Source organism: Botryllus schlosseri, chromosome 1, assembly GCF_051294905.1.
Source record: "Botryllus schlosseri isolate E-star chromosome 1, Bs_hap1, whole genome shotgun sequence".
Classification (NCBI taxonomy): Eukaryota; Metazoa; Chordata; class Ascidiacea; order Stolidobranchia; family Styelidae; genus Botryllus; species Botryllus schlosseri.
The window spans coordinates 24,379,281-24,400,708 of record NC_137236.1 but is presented as its reverse complement, the minus strand read 5'-3'; the positions used below and the strand labels follow the sequence as shown (position 1 = coordinate 24,400,708).

The window sequence follows — 21,428 nt, the reverse complement described above, 5'->3', positions numbered from 1 at the left end:
CTGTTCCTTGTAATCAATTTCAAACTGTCACCAATAAAACAAACACCAAATTGATGCGTGTAGTTGTCAGATTTCAAAACGAAAATGGTGTTATTACTCAGGTAAACATCACATCTCTAAGTGAAAATGGTTTGTCGCTGAGGGAAAAAATATATTTCCTAGTGAAAATGGTTTGTTACTCAGGGAAAAAATATATTTCCAAGTGAAAACGGTATTGTTACTCAGGTAAATGTCAGATTTCCAAGTGAAAATGTATTAATACTCTGGGTAAACGCTAGATCTCCAAAGGCAAACGGTATTGTTACTCAGCAAAAAAAATATATTTCCAAGTGAACATGGTTTGTTATACAGGGAAAAATATATTTCCAAACGAAAAGGGGTTGTTACTCAGGGAAAAAATATATTTCCAAACGAAAATGGTTTTGTTACTCTAGGAAACGATAGATCTCCAAAGGACAATGGTATTTTTACGGCAGACCTCCAAGTGAAAAAATGGTAATTTTACACAGGTAAACGTCATGTATCCGAAGGACAATGTATTTTTACTCTGGTAACTGTCGTATGTTCAGTGTCAGTGATGTTGTTAAACGTTATCGCTTGACGTCGGTATACTATTATGAGTGTGGATTTACACATCTTGTGTAGAGTATCGCGACAGTGAACATATTTTTGGTAAGACAAAACAAGATCGTTGTTCAAATGCGAATGCATACATTTCGATTACCGAGTAGCTGTACAATAGAGATGACTCTACATTAGAACATGCTGTATGCAACCACAAGACCACATGTAAATCTATTCGCACAACTCGATGACGTTGATATAGTGTTACTAAAATTAATTATTACCTATTTACACAACATAAAAATAATAATTCATGTCGTAGTAAGTAAGTTTCTTGAACTCGTACTTGATGAAAACGAATGGTCACAAGTATGCTTTTGTGTTTGAGTGAAAAATAATTATTTAGAGTAGTGACAGTTTGTGACCAACGAATACAAATCGATCATGATATTACAATATACGCTTTCGTCAACATAACGACTTGACGCAGGAGAAACACCTTAACGTTTTTTCAATAACCGGATTCTTGAAACTTACTGCTTGTGTGATTTACAGTCGGTGGCTATAGCGGACATTTTGTATGACAGTATGTTTTAGTTGTATTGTTATGAGGTCAATCATATGATGACTCAGCACTTTTCGTTGGCAAAGTAAATTGTTTTGTGCGTTAGATTTGTGGAAAGTAAGTCGAATACATACTCTTTTGTGGAAATAACTGTATTACTGTGATATCATTGGTAGGTCTCTCAAGCAGTCACCGTGGTTTTAATCTTGAAAGATGTCGCGATGTCGGTATAATGTTTTCTCAAAGTCACACTCGGATGGATATCATGAATGTGTAGTAGGACTCACGATAAACATTGTACACATACAACTTTGAAGAGCTTCTTCGAGATACAAAACTTCAATATTCAATTAAATAGTATATTCAGACAACTTTGTTACAACAGCTTTATGATATTTCTGTAAGTACTATAGTTGTGTGTTGGATTATTTGAATATTTAGATACGTGGCCATTCGTGTAAAAAACGATATCAAAACATTTTGTAGAGTCTGATCAACCATTCCGTAGTTTAGTATAGTATGTGAATATCAAGTGGAGTATTTTGTGCGATGTAAATATCTTTCATATTGTGATCTGAAAAAGCCGCGGGGGTATCAGTCGTATCGAATACCAATTCATCCACTGAGTGACAGTCTCTGAGCATTTCGGTGCGGTCTTGACAGGTTTGAATTTAGTACACTCGACGCCAATTGGCTGCCAACGTACCGCAAATCCGGTTGGACTTGGTCGACTTAATGCATACAGATAGAGTGAGTCGCTAGTCAAACTTGTTATATGTTGCGCAATCTGTGCATTTTCCTTATAGACATGTTCTTTGATTCGAGTTACACCTGGTTTTGGGTGTCGATGGAAAATGATCGATGGTCCACCCCCTAAATTGTCTCTGAATAGCGAAAACAGATCTTTATGTTTGTCGTTCAACATTGTGAAATCACGCGGGATGCTATTAAAAAGATGTCTCGATACAACCCCGATCAGACAGACCGCTTCCTTGAATATATCAACATTGAATTGACTTTTGAAAGATTGGAATTGTTTTTCTAAAACTTCTATGAGGTAGTGAGTATCGTTCGCGTTGCACCATTTGAGATAATCACGAAGAGAGGTCATTTTGTTGTCATTCCAAACCTTCAAACAGTTTTCATATTCTGATGTTGATATATTGCGACCTTTTAGCGGGTTGTAAAACTCATCGTGGTTAGGAAGACTCGAGTTACCCAACTTTTCCAAACTAGTCAGAAACTGGTACGGGAAGTGAGCTTTAGCGGAGCTACATTTGAAGGCTTCCAAATATAAATCATACGAGAAATCAGGTGTCAAGTAATTCACAATATCCAAGAATTGAAGTCTGTTGGTCGTCATTGAGAGAAATTTGTTACCGCGTTTCAGTACACTAAGATTGTCGTCAACGAGAAAACCAAACAAGTACGCTTTGATAACACAGGAATTTGACGTAAATAACGCATAAACTCCACTTGTAAACGTTCAAGGGGTATTGGGTGTTTTGAAGCATCGAGCGCTTTCATCTCGGTAATTTCCGATTTGAGCATGTCCAGATAGGGTCGATATTCCGTGAGTGAAAGTCTGAATGATTCACTTTGAATATCGTGAAAATGGTCAACCATTTGTGCGCACAAATCGTTTGTATCACCACTCGAGACAATTACATGCGACTCCAAGTAACCTTCCAAATTAGACGAGATGCTAACAGAGATGGGAATGTTCTGGCGCTCTCGCAAAGTTTTTGAGGTATCGTAGGTATCATACAAGCTCTCTATACTGAACGCGATACGGTATTTAAAATAACGAAGTTGGAGGGGAACGAATACCCCTTCGAGATCGAGCTTTTCAAATAAGTTCAGAGGAGGTGTATACACACCGCCAGGGAACACTTCAACAGAACCCGTTACACATTTGTGTCTGGCCAATTCATGTTGTAAATCAAAGAATTTTTCACAAGTATCACAATGATATCTCTTCGCATAACGGTTCACGTTTGTAATTAAGCAAAAATGGCGATCCTCTAAATGTAGGTAAACAGGTTTCGCCTCAAACGTACTGCGCCGGAGTGTGACAGCTTTGCCCTCGGTCTTGGTGTATACAAATATTGCGATATTAAACAAGGTCTCGATATCGTCCAGCATGTCAAGAGTTACGCCAGCTTCAACACTGGTACCATATACCGAAGTGAATTGTTGAGCAATTTCCGTTGTATCTTTTCCTAGTGAGTGGGCGATGCAACGAAAAGCGCAAAGATTGTCATTGTACAGTTTCCAATTTTTTCGACGTAACATCGTCAAGATACATTTCGATTTTGCAAGCCATGTCGGTAGTTTAATACCAACACAGCCAATCAACATGCCATCGGTAGGATATACATAAAACTGTACATTAGTCAGACAGATCGCCCGATATTTTGTATCAGGTCGAGAGTCTTGTAGGAAATCTAGCGCGGTTTCCAAGTGTATAGACCCCACAAATTCATCGAATTTAGCTAGTGACGAAATCGCCGCAGGGGTTTCTAATACACTATCGATGTTTGGGGATGCGTGGAAATAACGAAATCTCATAGTTTCGATGTGGTGTAAAATAAATGCATACGCGAAATTCACTTTTAAACGGGTCGACTCTGAGGAAAATATAGCTTGGATATCGCGGAAAACATCCGATATCTCACGATCGATGACCCGAATATTATACACGCGTCGACTCTCATTCACTACATACGATTTTATCGCTTGCCAGTTCTGCGATACAACTTCTTGATATTGTTCGCCGATCTCTGGCGGTGCATTCTCTTCTTCGCGAACACGATTTCTCCGTCGTCGACTCATCTGTAAAAGCGATACCACGCAGTCAAATTCAGCACTTTTCGAAACATTAAACTAGTCTTACTTACAATCTAGTTTATTCGCTGGTGTCTTCGCCACTTTATGCTTAATAAAACAAATTACACATCAAACTACGTTCGCTAACATAGTGTTATACCAGATAACTCACCAGTAGGTTTGCGTGTTGTTAATAATCCTTGAGTTTGCTTTGTCTGTTCAACAACAAAAATCGTTACATCGTGCTCCTATCGTTCTGAACAGTAATAACTAACCGATACAATTCTTTAATTCTGCGCTTGTTTTGTCTGGTGGATAAACGAACAACAAATCATATTCATAAATCAAAGTAGGCATACCAAATAACTTACCTATTAAATAGTTAACCGTAGACTTGCTCTGGAATACGCTCAGCTCACCAAATACGTCGTTACTATACCTCAATACAGCTGTTCCAACCCGTGGATTATGTCTGAATCAATAAAGTACGGCACTCGCCGAGATCTATTTATAGGGTTCATTTTCACGCGCTTAGGCGATTCGCTTTTTATTGCTATTGTGTAACAACCCTTTCCCTCTCGATACCGCGCGGGGTTTCACACCTTATCGAGGTTCTCTTCGCAGTTATTGTTACAGACATCTGTTATGGCAACTAGCGCGATTATTGAGAATTACCTTCTGTACTATCATAACTTAACAACTCCCACCTTGAGCGAAACGGAAAAATTCATCCACGGAGTACTAGATTTCTATGTACATGGAGAAATCGTGAACCGTGTTCGAAAGTGCGATTTTACCGCGTTGGTTAACACGATTCGATCATACGGCGTCGATTGGAATGGCGTTTTGAGTCTCATAAGCATTGCGGCGATGAAAAGTGACATTCATTCCGTCGCAGTGTATAGAGATTTAACAACAGACATCTTGAATACTCACTACAGTACATTGACTAGCGATTGGGTAAGAAGAAAATTCATTCGTATTATTTGTCACTTGTGAACGGTATACTTTCTTACAGAATCCCTGTAAAGTTTATTTCAAACCAAGTCTATTCACAAGGATCATCAGTGTTATACAAAGACTGTTAATTCGCTCAATACCACGCACCTAATTCTATAAATGTCGATGAATTTGTTGATGAATTTCATATTACCGACCGATATGGCATCGAACAGTGTCAGCAGTATGCAAGTCGGAGCAACTTCAAATTTTCACGTCGGCGTCAAATTCGTTTCATCGCCCAAAAGAGGTCGTGTTAGTCAATATCTCAAAGGTATATTCATCGACGGTAATAACGAAGAGATATCTTTCACGTGTTTCAATCGTGAATTGTTCGGGAACATTGAGAAAGCATTCTCCAAACGAAAAAAACTCATGGTCAAATCCGGTTGGGTCCAAATTGATAAATTCACTGGAAAACCTACTGTATTACTGTGTCGAGCTTCGTCAGTAACCCCGCATGGAAAACGAGACATACGACTGAAGAGTATCCATTATTGACCTGTGAATCGGTATACGGGAATAAAGATGAATAAGTATCCATCGCCGCTACTTGTGTTTCTCGAGAGGAGAAGATGGTCAATTCTGGCACCGGAAAGGAGTTGAAATTATACAGTTTTGCATTAAAAGACGATACCGGAGAGGTGGTGCTGGATCAATGGACCAAAGCCTCGCTCGTATCTGGGAAGAAATATCAACTCACGCGTGTTAAAAACTGTGTCGGAAGATTGAAAATCGATCAGTTAACTAGACTTGTCGAATTGAAAGAATAGTTTGCTTATTTGTATACCACAATACAATATTTCATTTCGCGTAAAATGCTTGGCCTATGTGATTCGACAACTGAGTTAGCGCGATGTTGTTCTACTGTTCGAGGTGCGAAAATTGTGCTATCGCGATGAAGTTGCGACTGTGAACAGCAGACTATTCTGTAGGTGCGAAACAGCGGAAGGTGCGAATAATCCGATCTGAAAGTATTATTCAGGTTACGTAGGAATCAATAGCGAGAAAAGACTTAGAACACGATCGGTCATTTGTCATGCCTGAACTACGGTGTCTTCGTGTGAGCGATCCCTATACCTGTAACGTTATCATGTCGCGTCTATATCAACTACGTTAACATGCCACCGCGGTCTATGCCCGAAAGTACGAATCATCGCCGCACCCATAAGAATAACGATATATCATTGTTGCACTCACCGAAAAACGTTGTGAATAACTCGAATCGGTCATATATAATATTTTTGAATATACATACTAAGTAACGGCGTCACTGTTTACTATACTTGATATTCAACACCACTTCACCAGAGATCTGTATACCCGTAACGTTATCAGGCAGGTCATCGATACAGCGTATAACTGATAGGGTGGTATCACCGACGATACGGCAGGTCATCAGCGATAGGGACTCGAAAAGGGTGGAGTCACCAATACGAGTTTTCACGGCAGGTCATGAGCGAACCCTATACCTGAAAGGGTGGGGTCACCAGAGATCCCATGGCAGGTCACCAGCGGAAGGGGGGGTCAAAAGGGTGGGGTCACCAACACGAGTTTCGCGGCAGGTCACCAGCGGGCCCATAAGAACGAATAGCCACATGCGACAGATCTACTATACTACTCTAGTCTTCTCTCCGTTCTATGGTCGCTGGCACGCCCACTCTACAGCAGCTACTTTCAAACGCATTTAGACAAATCTTAAGGGGGTAAGGTACTCCCAGATCATCAAAATTTTTCATAATTTTTTTTTATTGCAGAATTACAAAGTATGAGACTAGCTCTTTCCAAAAATGTAATCATCTTGCATGATTTCAATCTATAAGTAGATTAAAAGTCCATTTAAAATCTCTCATTTTCGTAAAGATTCCAGACCCACACCCCCCCCCCATATTTTTAACCAGCTCAAAATTGTCACTAAAGACCATATCCTTATAATTTAAACAGTTATTGTAAAGAGCCATAGCTGTAATCACTCAAGCATGAATATCATAACATTCTCTGGCAGCCAAAGCAGCTGTAAAGCACTCACAAGACACTGTTATTAGCTATCCTGTTGTCAGTGGCTGATTTTTGAATTATTTTACTTATCAAGATAATATTGTGAGAAAACTGATAGTTAGTTGTGATTTTACAATGGGTGGGACAAAGATAACAACAAAACAGGCATTTGACCAGAGAAGGAGAAAATATTATGATAAAGTCATTCGAGAAAAGTTTGGAACTTTTATCTGCTTTGAAGTCTGATGGTGGTGGATGGAATTCAGAGGAAACCTTTATCCTAGCAATTCATGCATGATGCAGTTATTCAGTGTATTGTGACTTGCCCTGACTGTGGTTCAACAGGCATGGGCTATTGGCAAAATATCCAGCAAGGCTTTGCCACAGAGATTAGCATCGGAGTGTCGTGCTGCAAGAAAGAAACTTTTCGTCGGTTCACCTCATCAAAAGAGATGTTGAACAGGAAGGCAAAAAGCATTGTCATCACCAGATCAACACCAAAGTGTAGCCAATATTATCATAATCCCATCGTAAATGGCGCACCAGATGCACAGGAAGCCTCGAGGAAGTGTGGGCAATACTGATGCCAAACAGTTCAACTCCAGAAGAACCGATGCACGGCAATTCTGATGAAAAGATGTGCTTTTATTTGAAGGCAAAACTTGAAGATGCTACGATCCAATCCGCAAGTATCCGCTGACATCCAAAATGTATCAAACGGTCAAACCCGACTTCAAGGACCTTGCAAGTATTGAGTAAAGTGCATGACTTTGCAAATGCAGAATGCTAAGGGTTATGCAACTCTAATTAGTATTGGAGTGTCATGATGAAATTGATGCTAAAAACTCTATGTTTGAAAGATCACGGGGGAAATATGGGTGTAGTTTCTTCACTCACCTCACACCACCTGAAATCGGTATTTTGACAATGTCGCAGTATTCTTGATATGTTGTTTCATCTTTACAACATCTAACTGATGTCCAATTCAAGGTTTGTAAATTTTTCGAATCTGGTATAGTAGTTTTGAGTAAAAACTCATCAAATCATTCATACTTTTTATGACTGATTTTGCATTTAGGCACATTCAATTGTCTTCAAATTTGGTTATGTACTGATTAAAGCATGCCTGTACCATTTAAAAGCAACAGATTTCAAATAACTGCTCTACTTTTTCAATAAAATATTTTTCAATTTTCAAAGTTGATTTTCTCCTATTTCTAGTTTTTGTTAATATTGTGTCACGGGGACAGGGAATTTTGATATCAGAAGTCCTTCGATCCTGATCAAACTTGGCTCAGTACAAGCAGTAGTACTGTTCTACCTGCTGAAACTATTGTTTCTTCTATAAAAGTTTTAGTGTACTTACTTTGCTACTTATGATCTGAATTTTATGAAGAAAAAAAATCGAAAATTCGGCACCGTACCAGTACCAAACACATATTTCGTAAAATTTTCCGAAAAATCGGAAGTTTCAAGCGTTTCAGCAGGTGCTTAGAGGCCTCAGGACACTTTATGAAGCATTGTTAAGGATCTCGCGGCAACCATCGAAGAGACAGGCGTTTCCCCGTGCTAACCGTCCGCTTCGCCAATCTCCCCCCCAATTCGGGCCCAAGGAATTATTGTAAAATGATAAAATTTTTACAGTGTATGAAGTTGAGTATAAATAGTATACATGCCAATTTTTGAGAATCCAGGATTAGCTGTTCATGAAATATCGCAATTTGAAAATTTTGTGAGTCTAGCAGTACCTTACCCCCTTAACGACTTTCCTGGGACCTTATTGCAGGCTCATTGACGTTTTTTATCAATAATCTATAGAATGAGAAATGGATACGCAGCATTTGTGAGATTTTCCAAATTATGGACAACCCTAATGGATACGCATATTTTTTGAGATTTTCCAAATTATGGACAACCCTAATATATATATTGTATATTTGCATTGTTAACCGAGCAAAACGTATAGTATGAACTATTATAGTCTCAATATCAAGGACTAAAACTTGGTTCTATGTCAATATGACTGTCAGTTTCCATTTTCACATCCTCCGCATAGGAATTTGAGTGAAATATAAGATCTGGGTTTTTCTGGGTTCATTTAGCGTCCACATCTGGGTTTTTCCGAAATATCCCAGTGGCATCTCTGCATGGGACATGTGCTCTACATACACAGATTGGGACATAGCCGTATGTCGATGAAGAAATTAACACATAAAGCTGGCAGACGAATTCTGTAGCGTCATAATTTCAACTATTTTCGGCCGACCGTCTCGTGTAAAATCGTTGGTATTAGAATAAATATTCGACTTATACATATAAACCTGGTATCATATGAATGAGAATATTGCTAGCTTTCGCTACAAACCAAAATGAAGCCGCTAGGACGTGTACACGAATAAAGATATAGCCAGGTGACCGCTTGACCGATTGACCGAATCCGTATACGGAATCCGATTTTAAAAGGGTCCGCAAGCATAAAGTTTCTTAATGTTAAGCGTGAGGAGAATCCCGATGTTACAATCAAGTGATGCATGCGATGACATCTTTTGCACCAATACGGTATAAAGCGACGAAATGGATTACAGATGATAGATACATCGTTCTACAACTGTTCGTGCATAATTGGTTGATTGTTGGGTGAAGCCATATTACCTCTAGGCGACAATCGTCACGGTCATTATCGGAAATATTTGCGAGTAATGTACAGTTTGTTTATAGATAAGCAGTTATCTGCAATTTGTTCCGATTACTAAATCACGAGAACAATTTTTAAGTTTATGCGCTGCGCTTTTGGTAATCCTGGGTTGTTAAATCCCGGGGAACGCGATAATCGACTTTATTGCTTATCGAACTTTATTATCTCCGCCCTTAAAATTTAGAAAATCATGTAAGCATATCCAGTATAGAATCGGGGCGAAGATCCATTAAGTAGCTGACTTCGAAAAATGTAAATGTGATACCTCCGATCTTTGTATCCAATTGGAGAGAAATAATAGTTTCACATCATCATTACACCGAAGGCGGACGAAGAATAATTTCGATTGGTTGAGGATTGTCATTACATCAGCGAAATGAATTTCCTTCACGGAATCCATGATCTCGTAGCCAGCCTTGCAACAGATGGCATTGAGTAATTACGACGCCTACAAGTGAGTTCGTTAATATTTGAGCTACCTCGAATATTTCAACAGACCCGAGACAATCTTTCACGCACGTTATCATCGATGGATCAAGAGTTATTTGCCGAACGGACGTTGTTTCAAGGGGTGACAACCGTTTTATCAATATTGTCAGTAAGAGTTGATCACTGTGCAACAGGTCTTCCGCATTGATTCTGATTCGTTGAACGTGTTCCTTCATTTTCTGAATAGTATTGTCTCCGCACTCGCTCAGGAGACGTACAGTCGATATGTCGAGTATAGCGCCATCTTTTACCAGGTCAAGAAATTGTTCGAACATCATCTCACGACATTCCTCGATTGGTGTACTGCGACCTGTGATCGATACAACGCCAGGAAACTATTAATACTTCTTTGATGAAAGTAACGCTCGACAATGCAGCGCAGTTCGAATTCAAAACGAAAACATAGTTTACTTAATTCGTCCCTATGATAGGGTTGCTGATGCCGTACAATATTTAGGCATTTATTATTTATATTCGCATATAATGTGAAATGAACTGAATAGTCATTACTAGTGCAAGTTTTTGTTGCAGTTAAATCCGTGGAAAGTTGCGTTTGTTTTTCACAAAAGTTGCATTTAATTTATCACAAAAGTTGCACTAGACGACCACATTTTGGTCGCTTGACTAAAAAAATGGTCAACTTTCCAGTTCCACTTCCGAAATACAGTTTTCCATCCACATTGTCCATAAGGTCAACTTTCCGGTTCAGCTCCCGAAATACCCGTTAGAGCGTTAGTTCAGTGCTGATTTACTGATTCACGATATTTCAGTCGAATTTGGTCGTGTATTTCACCAAAATTCTCAAAAAACAGTGACAGAATCAAGTGATCTATTTACATATACTTCCAAATATTTCCATTAAAGAGTTGGTTGCATGAAAAATCGAAAAAAAATTCATGAAAAATCGAAGAAGTTGCAAAACGTTGCATGAAACAATTGACAAAAGTTGCAAATGTAGCAGTATAAATTTCCTTTAACCAGCTGAAAACAGCATTCTACATAATTTCCAAGTATTTAGGAAGCTGCAGGAAGTCTTATCATCATAAGGATACATCATTGAATCCTACCAATCCGCTAATGCCCATCACAAGAAATATTGGAATATGAGTGGTGCATTTCATCATCACTGCTATCAGGACAAAAATAAGACAAAGTATGGGTAACAGTAGCCTACATGCCTATTATGATGCATTGAATATATCAACTTACCCGTCAGGTATTTCTTCATTGACTCCATGACTTTCTCATTGAGAATCAATCCGTACAAAAGTTGTCTCATTAACTCCATTCCATTCTCGTTCAAATGATTCGAAATAAATCTCTTCATGTCCGTTCGATCAAGATTCGGGACATGTAGCGCGCAGCAAAATTCCTGAACACATGTCGTCAAAATACGCATAGCGAATACTGTATATATACATTGATGACCAATTCATTGCTGATCGGATGCAAGTTGGTAAAGCTTTATTTTCGAAATTCGAGAGTGCATTTTGTCCGATAGTGAATAACGCCTAATCATGTTTTTTACGCTTTGGAACAGGATTGTTTGGCTTAGGTCATTGGAGGGATTGCTGATAATAAGTGCTGTCGCTAATTTCCCAAAACAAAGTTATGACATCGATATGTATACATCAGAGTGAGTATTATTATTTCATATATTAATGGGAAAATTGTTAGTCGTCTGCCTAACTTCTTCCTGATGCACCCAAAATGATTTGGAAATGGAACTACCCGTCCTTCTTTTTCGAAAATGCCTACCCTAATAGGTCTATTGGTTGCTAACCTTAAAAAGCACGATTAATGAATTAGATTTGTTACAACTAAATAAATCAACTTCGCTAACCTGCATCGTTTGATGGGAGAAAGAAAATACATCGTCAAAGGAGTTGGCGATATCTTGATCTTTTTCCGGATTCGCTCCAGCAGACAAGAAGTCAGTAAGATCTTTTGGGTTGATTACCAGGTTTTCCAAGTAACGACGCGAGAACACGAATACATTGTCCAATGTTGCATGGTAGGCGAGTCTCGTAATATCATCATACTTTTCAGAGGACAGACGGAACAGGTTGCGAAAAAATGCTGACATAAGGCCGGAAATGCAGTCTGGCAAGTTTTTGGAATTTGTTTTGAATATTTTCGTGGTATACTGTAGAAACATAGGATTTCTACATAAATTTAATAATTTAGGTGAAGTATTCAGGAGTTGATCTATCATCATATCACCGTCAACAGAGTGTCGAAGTGCTGCCAACCTAAGATTTTCGTCGTCAAATCCTCTCATGCCGACTACTTTGTTTGGTTTCTGTTCGGCAGTCAGGTTCCAGTAAATATTCCACCGCGACGTGGTCAATATGCGTGCACCATGCCACATTTTTCCGCCCATTATTCTAGCGATGATATTACTGACTCTCGAATTAGTTTGTTCGGTGTTACTTTGGAGAGTATTTACAGCAATGTTATCTAAGCACTGATCAAGGCCGTCAATTGTCAGTAATATCTTGTCTGAATTCTCATTTAACCAGTTTGCTCCAGCACTTCTCTCGTTTACAGTCAATTCAGTCATAGGATCATAAGCCATTTGTTCGGTAAATAAGAGATCAAAGACATTTGCAGCACTATGGTTATGAAGTTGGGCTGCCTGGATGTAATGAATAAGTTCTACACTACGAAGCGTCTCAACATTTCCATCAGCTACTGCCAAGCAATACATTCCTGAAATGGTTGATTTTCCAGCCCCTGCTTCTCCGAGTATCATAACATGCCTGGGAGCTTTACCTTTCATGGGATCATGAAATTGGACATGAGAGATCGGTTGAACGTCACGACCAAATACAGTTTGGCTACCACCATGACCTGCATTTCTGAAATCGGCGTCGTTGGCAGTCTGCATATCAATCACCATTGTTGTGAGACGAGCGGGCATTTTGATTTCTCCAACTTCGTTACGAAGATGATGTTTGGTCTTTGCTAGAAATGTCATTTCTAAGAAAATATTCACAAATTAGATGATCGCGTCGGATCGACACATTTTGTTTGAATGCTATATAAACAAAAACACAGTCGTAAACCGTTCTATGGGCATTGCCCGAAAATAAAAACTAAAGTAATCGGTCAGTGCAGGAACAGCATCAACATCGATGCAACGTAATGAATTCGGTATCGCACTAAAACAAGAAAAATACGTCCCGCTTTTAAATAGATTTGTCCTATTTTTTGGCTTTTTTGAAAGTGTCCTCCGAATATGCCCGAATGTCCTATTTTTTCGAGAAATTTGTTTGAATACAGAGTAAAATTCGACTTAGATACAGTAAATTAGCGCGGAAGTATCGCTCCTGCGGCTGTTTTGGGAGCTGAGCCGGAGAGATGACTTTTTTAGTCAACCAACCGAGTAGTCGGATAAAATTACTATGTTCCGGATTTTACTCCAGTAATTTAAGTCTGAAAAATCAGATTTACAAAATATAATAACCCTATATTAGGTCGATCGTATATTGACATCGCTAGATTCAGTGGTCGACATTATAGATTCGATTCCAAAGCCAGTCGTGAGTAGAATACATCAAGAAGTTAACTGATTTGATCATGGCTCGTGTAATGGATTTTGGGTTGGCCCACAGCACGTCGACTTCAATTCGGAACTATTGCGGCAAGAAAATTTACCGACTCATTGATATGACAGGGGCAATGAGGGTGATATCTGTTTATTATCAAGGTAACTCTGCGCGGTCCTGAGTGTGAGTAACATGTCATACAAAGTTACTAGCAATCATTCAACGGCTTGAAAGAACTATAGTACGCAACTACGTGGGGCCAAGCGAGGTAAGGGATCCAGTGCATGACCGTTTCCGGAGAAATAAAATATAATGATGAGCACATTCCACGATTATTTGTATAGTCAGGGCTCATTTGACTTTAATGCAGGACTTGTTTTGAAAATCGTTTACAAAGAGGTCGGAGACAAGCCAAGCCTAGCCTGTGATAGTGCAATTAAATAACATTGACTGTACTGTATGAGCATTGACCTGTTGACATAGTTTAATGGCGGAAGACAGACTCGTTTATATTCCCCGGTTTTCTTCAATTTAATTATAGAGCATAGAAACTCAGCAAATAATTTAGACAGTCATATGCAGAATCGTTTACTACGAATTATATATTTTACTCACAATAAACTATTATAAAGTGAATCATTCAAATGTTTTAGAGTTACTGACGTGCTTATAGTCTCAGCTGTTTTTGTTCCGATTTGATTTCAGAACCGTCAGCTGCAATATGGATCTCTGTTCTATATGATCTGGTGTTTACGTGTCGTGGTTGTTTCAGTAATCACCGTGTTTCAGCTATATTGGCTTTTGTACGATACTCGCAAAGCATGTACGTTCTAGGCCAGGGTTACCATATTTCAGCAACCCAAATTCCGGACACTCATTAGCGCCCAGTAGTGGATTCCCAAGTGAGTCATGACGTCACTCTAGCAAAGCTTTGCTCATAGACCAGATACGGTCACGATTCGGTTCAGGAGCATGTGACTTTGTGTTGTGTAACCGGGACCGAAAGCACATGATTTCAGCCCTCTCCCGCCCAAATAAACAATGATTTTGAGCCCACACTATAGGGCAGGGGTGGGCAAACTATGGCCCCCGGGCCGCATGTGGCCCGCAACAACGTTCTGTGCGGCCCGCGAAAGTCTAAAGAAACTTATTAAAAATATTGATAAAATGCGTACGAAAAATCGATTTAGTGCAGGGACCTGATTGAACTTTTTTTTAGTATATTTCACCATGATAATTCCAAGGCATTGGTTCTCAATCTGGGGGACGCGTGCCCCTTGGGATCGTGAAAGCATCTGAAGGGGATCGCGAAGCTGAGCTCAACTGAAAAAATCTTTCGCGCTCCGCACGAATTACTTCCAGTTCATAATTATTGCTCTATATTTTGTATGAATTTCATATTTAAAAACCTCTCATCAATAGTCGTAACCACCCATGCCACCAAACTGTTCGTTAGGTTTGGTTAAGTTTTGTGATATGACGATAAGGGGGCGCAAAATCTTTCACCATCATAAGGGGGGAGGGGCATGTCTTAAAAAGTTCTAGAACCACTTTTCTACGGTAAATACTTCCTATAATATTTTTCATATTTGATTTCTGGTGCGACAGGTGATGAGCGTAAAATCTTTCATTTTATTAAACAACAACAACAACAACCACTGAGGTGCGCTGAGGTTCATGGTTGGTAAGACACTGTCCCTTTACGGTCGGATTTACCAAAGTAGATACTACCCAAGATTATGGGTAATTTAATCATCGACTTCTTTCTCAACGCATCAGAACTCTTCTCACGTAGGCTACGTAAGAAGGTACTATACCATCCAGAATTGAAGATATAGGTATGAATCGAGACGGAGAGTGGAAAACAGATATATCCGCAAGGAAATGTATTCGCACCGACTCCACGATTCATACTACACCAGGCCCAGCAATAACCTTTTCGAAACCATGAGCTCCTTCTTGTGAACTGAATAATGCGACCGGCTACAAGTTACTTGAGTCGTTTATCCGTGCAAAGTTGGATTTCTTCACTTAGACATTCATACCAGTCGGCAGGGTTTCCGCCCCCTACCAAGAACATAACACTCTCACTCACAGGGACTCACACTAGCGTCTCCATGATCAGTTGCGCTGCCGCACTGCTCTCTTGCAGTCAATATCCTCGTTGAGACTAGGGCAGAGGTATCAAACCCGCCGCCCGTGAGAGCATTTTAGCATTTTGGAATTTAAAGTATTCAACTATAACTTCAAGTGCCATATATCTTTTTTAGATATAGGAACTTACATTTCGCCATAAAACTACTATAAACATCACTGAAATCTCAAAAAACTGCACTGTCACATCACTTTCAAAAGCTACCATGCGGTAGAAATCAGCTATAACGTTACATTTCTAGTTCATGATGACGAAACATGACCCGTTGATGATTCGTGACTGAAAATTATGATTTTGGTTTGATGCAACCGTCCCGTAAAAATACTCGATTTCGGATTGACTGGGTGATTAAATAAAAATGAGTCGAGTTGAGTCGGGCCAAACGGTAAAATCAGAGGACTTGCAGCACGGAACGGTGACTTGGTACTCCAACGGACGCAACAAACAACAATCTCTTGGCGATGACAGTTACCATAGCTTATACTTATCACGAATATATCAAACCCAGGATTAGGCTGTACCGCTCAATTGCTCTGATATCAGATCAATCTTCAGTAGATTATAAAATATTATATGCTTAAAATTGTGGCACCTAAAAATTCCACTGGCTGCAATATTATAACCCAACAGTTTTACGATGTCATGATGCATCCTCACGTATGATGTCAATAACTCATTAATTAAAAAAATCATGCCCGGCACAAAAACAGTTTTATTTAAATATTCAAATATTTTTTCCGTGTCAAGCGTGAATAATAAAATAGTAAGTTACATCTCCACGATGTTTCTGGAATGCCTGGCCGCAAAGACCCGCCAAATAAGGCCTACTTGGAAATTATACAATAAACATCCCTAATATTGATGCTGCGGCCTATGACGTCATCAAAAACTCGGGAATTGACCCGCCAGGACATTTGAGTCTGAGACCTCTGGACTAGGGCATATTAAGTAGTTCTGCGTTAAGCCTTCGCGTGTGCAAAGACGAGCAACGCCGCGAGAAAAAACAGTGAGTGAGACAAATCCACATGTGCGCCATTTGGTCATTGTTTCTCTGCATTGGATCGTAACTATGCCTAATTTCACATACATTGGTGATTTTCAGGGGGCTCTGGTGTTCTGAAGTTATTACTGTTTAGATTTTCGGAATAAGTGCGACAATAGCATTCTAAAATCATCAGGTATTACAAATTCTGAGCTGTTTATGAGGTGTTGCGCTGTCATAGGAGAGGCCTGACCAGTCTTCGCCTCACTTCTTCTTTCGCGCTATGTTATTGAACTATAAATATGTGAATTCCGTGACTTTGATTGTACAAATGCTTCAAAATTAGTCATTGATGAACATCGATAGGAAATGCACATAATAGTTTGTGTTTCATTCATTAAAGGTCTTAACAATTTCCTTTTACTCATCCTGACGTCAGAGGGGGCAGTGCCCGACCACACGCCAGTGTCTGACCGTGTGTCACTGAGTTTAACTAAACTGTAACGGAAATGTCAGCGGTTTATCTAGGCTTGCCTTGGTCATATCAGCCGCGAAAGCGGTGTCTTATAAATAGCCTAGAAGTGGGTCGTGCTATCAGTCGGCAGCGACGGAATAAAATGAAGAAAATCGACTTCGTGTAATTGTCCATAATAGTCGGACAATCCGCATGAATAGGAAAGGAAAGGACGTAGTTTATTTTTGTCCTTGATGTTTTTGCGGCATATACACCGACTCATGGTACACATACACATGATCTGCGCATATCCATACCATGAGTGCGTGATGTGCATATGCCGCTGGACAAGGAAGTGCATATATAGCCTTTACGACTTTCTAAGTCATGCACCACCCATCCATGCTATCCCAGTAATGCATGAGCGCCAAGCAGGGAAGCCATGGATGCTAGTGTTACTAATCAGGTCTTTGGTCTGACCCGGCCGGGAATCGAACCCACGACCTACCGATCAAGATGGCGGACGCTTAACCATTACGCTATCTTGAATACACCAACCAAATAAACGAACAAACCTGCACATTCAAATTGGGATGTTGACACTTGAAAATCCGATACCAGCTTGCGAAGCGCACCAGATGGTTTGCAATCTTTATTCTTCAGATGCGACTTCCAAAATTGCAGCATCTGAAACTTTTGTTCTCGTACGTCATGCCTATAGTTAGTCGTTATATCGTCGATTTCAATGTTCGGGACATCCAATTTCCGGCGTGCAAACTCAAGCCAATCTGCATTCTTGATTTTCGCTATTTCCTCGTAGCACACATCGGCAAAATTATCGGCGCTCCCTCCCGATGACATTGCAGTGCAATATCTCTTTTCTCCAAAGGTCTCGTGATAAAGCTAAAACTAACCAAAATATTTAGCTTTACATCTGCTGAGAGGCCAATGTAACATCATACATTGTTCTCAGCTGTGGAACACATATCAGATATTATCGTCTTTTGAGTAGCTGAGCCGGGTATCTAGGTCCTACTTGCCATCTCATCCGCGTAAGCGGTGTCTTATAAAAGCTTAGAAGTGGGCCGACCTGGGCCGTGCTACGAGTCGGCAGCTACGGAATTAAAATGACGCACATTGGCCTGTTGTAAATTACCATAGTAGTCGACAAACACCATCAATGCCACAAAACAAACAAACTGCGCCGGATTATAAGTTCATGCTGATTCTAGCTTCTGGATAAAAACTGTCCGTATATTTCTCGAAAATATTGACGTCGTACATTTACATGGATATTCATATTGATTGCATCAACATGCTTCGCAAGCGGTGTGAAACATTCCCTCGCAAAATATGATATTCCGCAGCCGCCTACAAGTCGGACTATACAGGTCAGTCTTCAGAATGACTTGAGTTGTTGTACCGATCCCGGCTCCTTTATTACATAACACATATTGCGTCAAATTGATAGGACAAAAAAAACTCCATACTTAGGTCATTTATCCTCCCTTGGTTCGCTAACTTTCACCACCAACAAAATGAAAATAAAACATTCGAAAACTGTGAGACAACCGTGAAAATCGACCAATTCGAAGTGACGTGATTATACGGGCTGCAGTTCCGATTTCCTATTCTCAAATGATGAACGCAAAGTTACTGTGAGCTATGAAAGTGATGTAGCTTACTATCATTACCAATTCTCAACTCAACTGCGTGTACGCCATATCGTGCGTTACCATCAGCTATAGTTGACTCCCCAGATTACTATAGTAAACTGATTGTAAACGACTATAGTTCTATCCATAAATTAGATATACATCAATAGGCCATATTGACGGCTGCCTATCTACACACCTGCAAATCTTATTCAAGTTTCTTCACATATAGAGTGCGATTTACCGATCACAGCAATACTTCTTTTAACCTCTTTTCTTCGCTACCTTTCTTCTCATAGCACTGATTTTCTGCCTCTATTCCAGGTGATGGGAAACGGATGGTTTTATTTCTACGTGAATAACAGGTGTACCTAACAGTTACGTATTATCCACCTTTACGTAATTATTTTGAGGCCACTTCAAGATCATTGCCTATACAAGATAGTTGTAGTCAAATATGATATTTAGTAACACTCGGCAAATCCCACGAAAACAGTATAAGCACCAGGCTTGTTAGCAACAGGTGTAGCAACTTGGATGACCTACGACCACCCTTTTGGTAGGGATGGGTCGAACCCTTGAGGTAGAGGTTCTGGTTCACCCGAACGCGAACCTTTCTGAAAGGTTCTGTGTGAACACGAACGTGAACCTATGACGTTACGTGCCTTCATATAGCTGATTCTAACTCTGCATTTCCGTAAACTGATATATTATATCTTCCGTCGCTTTGCCAACAATTTCGACGAGGCCTCGGCTACATCGGAGAAATGCATTTTAAAGAGTTGAACAACGGTCTCTATACTCGCACCAGATATTATCTCCAAAACAAGTTTAACAGTAGCCAACACCCCTGGCTAACTGATTCGATTTTTGATTCAGTAAGGTTGTCAAATATAAGATAGATGTCGTACGCCTGATAGATTTTTACATTAGACATCGATGCATTCTTTATGTCAATTTCGTATATGTAAATGTAAATAAATAATTGGTTGACTAAGCCCAACTCGCCGACTTCCTACCTGTGGTGTGTTTTGTTCCTGCTATTGTGTCATTGCAGCCGAAGCTCGCAGGAGATAGTTAATATAGTTCATGGGTGTCCAACCTTTTTGGCCAAAGGGCCACATGATATTTGTGAATCAATGCGCGGGCCACTTGAATATTGTATGTTGATGACCTTCCTTTAATTGTCCGATAGTAGAAAACGAGACTACACAACAAACTACGCATCAAAATCGATAACAATTAAGTCATGAAAAGTCAGATTGCATTGTGCACCATTGACCTAACCGCGCAAAGGGCGAAATTTTTTCAATATTAATGAATGAGCTCAGCCGATACTAATGGCACTTTCATAATATATTGCGGGTCGCCTTTGTACAGCGCTGGGCTTATTTGGCGAGGAAAGGATTATTCGGCGGTTGGACACATGGATATTGAAGATTTTAGCGTAGATATGTGTTTCATTTTGTGCTAAGGTTTCATTGCCGAGACGTCGACCATCTTTCTGGAAGTGAACACACGAAGTCTGATGTTGGATGACCCGTTTACTCATAATTGCGAATATTGTCAGACTCAATTCGGTAAATTTTAGGTGGGTGTACTGAACGAAAGAAATTGAGTGACAAAAAATCACGCTAATTGACAAGAAAAATGTCAAATCAAATGAATTTACCGCAAAATATTATACTTTATGGTCATAAACGAAGATCGGAGAAAAATGTGGCTATGAACTGGCTACGTCTATGCGTCGGAACTGATAGTAATTGAGTCGTCACCAACAACCAAAATTTCGCGGTCAAGCTAGTCAGATTTTTGGTTGGCCTTGTAAATTTACAATAAATTAATCTATTATATGATACCACGGTTAATTTCAGGAACTATGTCGCGGGCCACGTGTTGGTAGACCCTGCTATGGATTTAGAAACGGAAAGTTGAATTTTCCGAGCCAACTTTCGATCATATTTTTTTTAAAACAGACAAGGTACACGCTCGTGTAATGCTGAACTTCTTATCATCTCGCCAGTGTCATGCGAAGAATGGTCAAAAGTTGAAATGCATAGGAGGACGTTGAAATTGACGCGAAAAAGCGTAATACATGAAATATGTTCACAGCGCAGAACCTACGAAGATTCGTTTGTGAACTTGAACCTCCAAATTTCAGATGTTCACAAACAGAACGGGAACGTGAACCGCGCGTTCACACCATCCCTATAGTAACGTGTATACTCGGCACCTAAGAACTAGCATGACTCAATGCCAATTGACAAGCGGGGTTCATCTAACACAGTGAAGGTGCTTCACAAAAATAATAACCTGGAGATTTACGTAACTGAGTACTATTATCCGTTCGTATCTCTACTATATGCGGTGTAGGTATATACCTAGATGCTAGATCTACCATATTCATATCCATAGCACATATGCCCTGCGCCAGTTAATATACCTTTCGCAGAATACGAATATGACAACATTTTACACGCCTCCTATTGAAG

General features: G+C 39.8%; 1 protein-coding gene across 1 annotated transcript in view; it reads right to left on the bottom strand.

Annotated features, from left to right (window-relative positions):
- The window catches only part of LOC145441330 (uncharacterized), a 42,208-nt gene extending 23,557 nt beyond the window's left edge, over nucleotides 1-18,651 (bottom strand). The window contains exons 1-5 of the mRNA XM_080319167.1: nucleotides 17,857-18,651; nucleotides 11,983-13,121; nucleotides 11,349-11,511; nucleotides 10,130-10,449; nucleotides 9,916-10,065 (exon numbers count right to left, since the gene is read on the bottom strand). Of these exons, the coding sequence (XP_080175293.1) occupies nucleotides 9,916-10,065; nucleotides 10,130-10,449; nucleotides 11,349-11,511; nucleotides 11,983-13,121; nucleotides 17,857-18,142 (2,058 nt within the window). The 5' untranslated portion in view covers nucleotides 18,143-18,651. The remainder of the gene's footprint in view (nucleotides 1-9,915; nucleotides 10,066-10,129; nucleotides 10,450-11,348; nucleotides 11,512-11,982; nucleotides 13,122-17,856) is intronic.
- Between the last annotated feature and the right edge of the window lie 2,777 nt (nucleotides 18,652-21,428).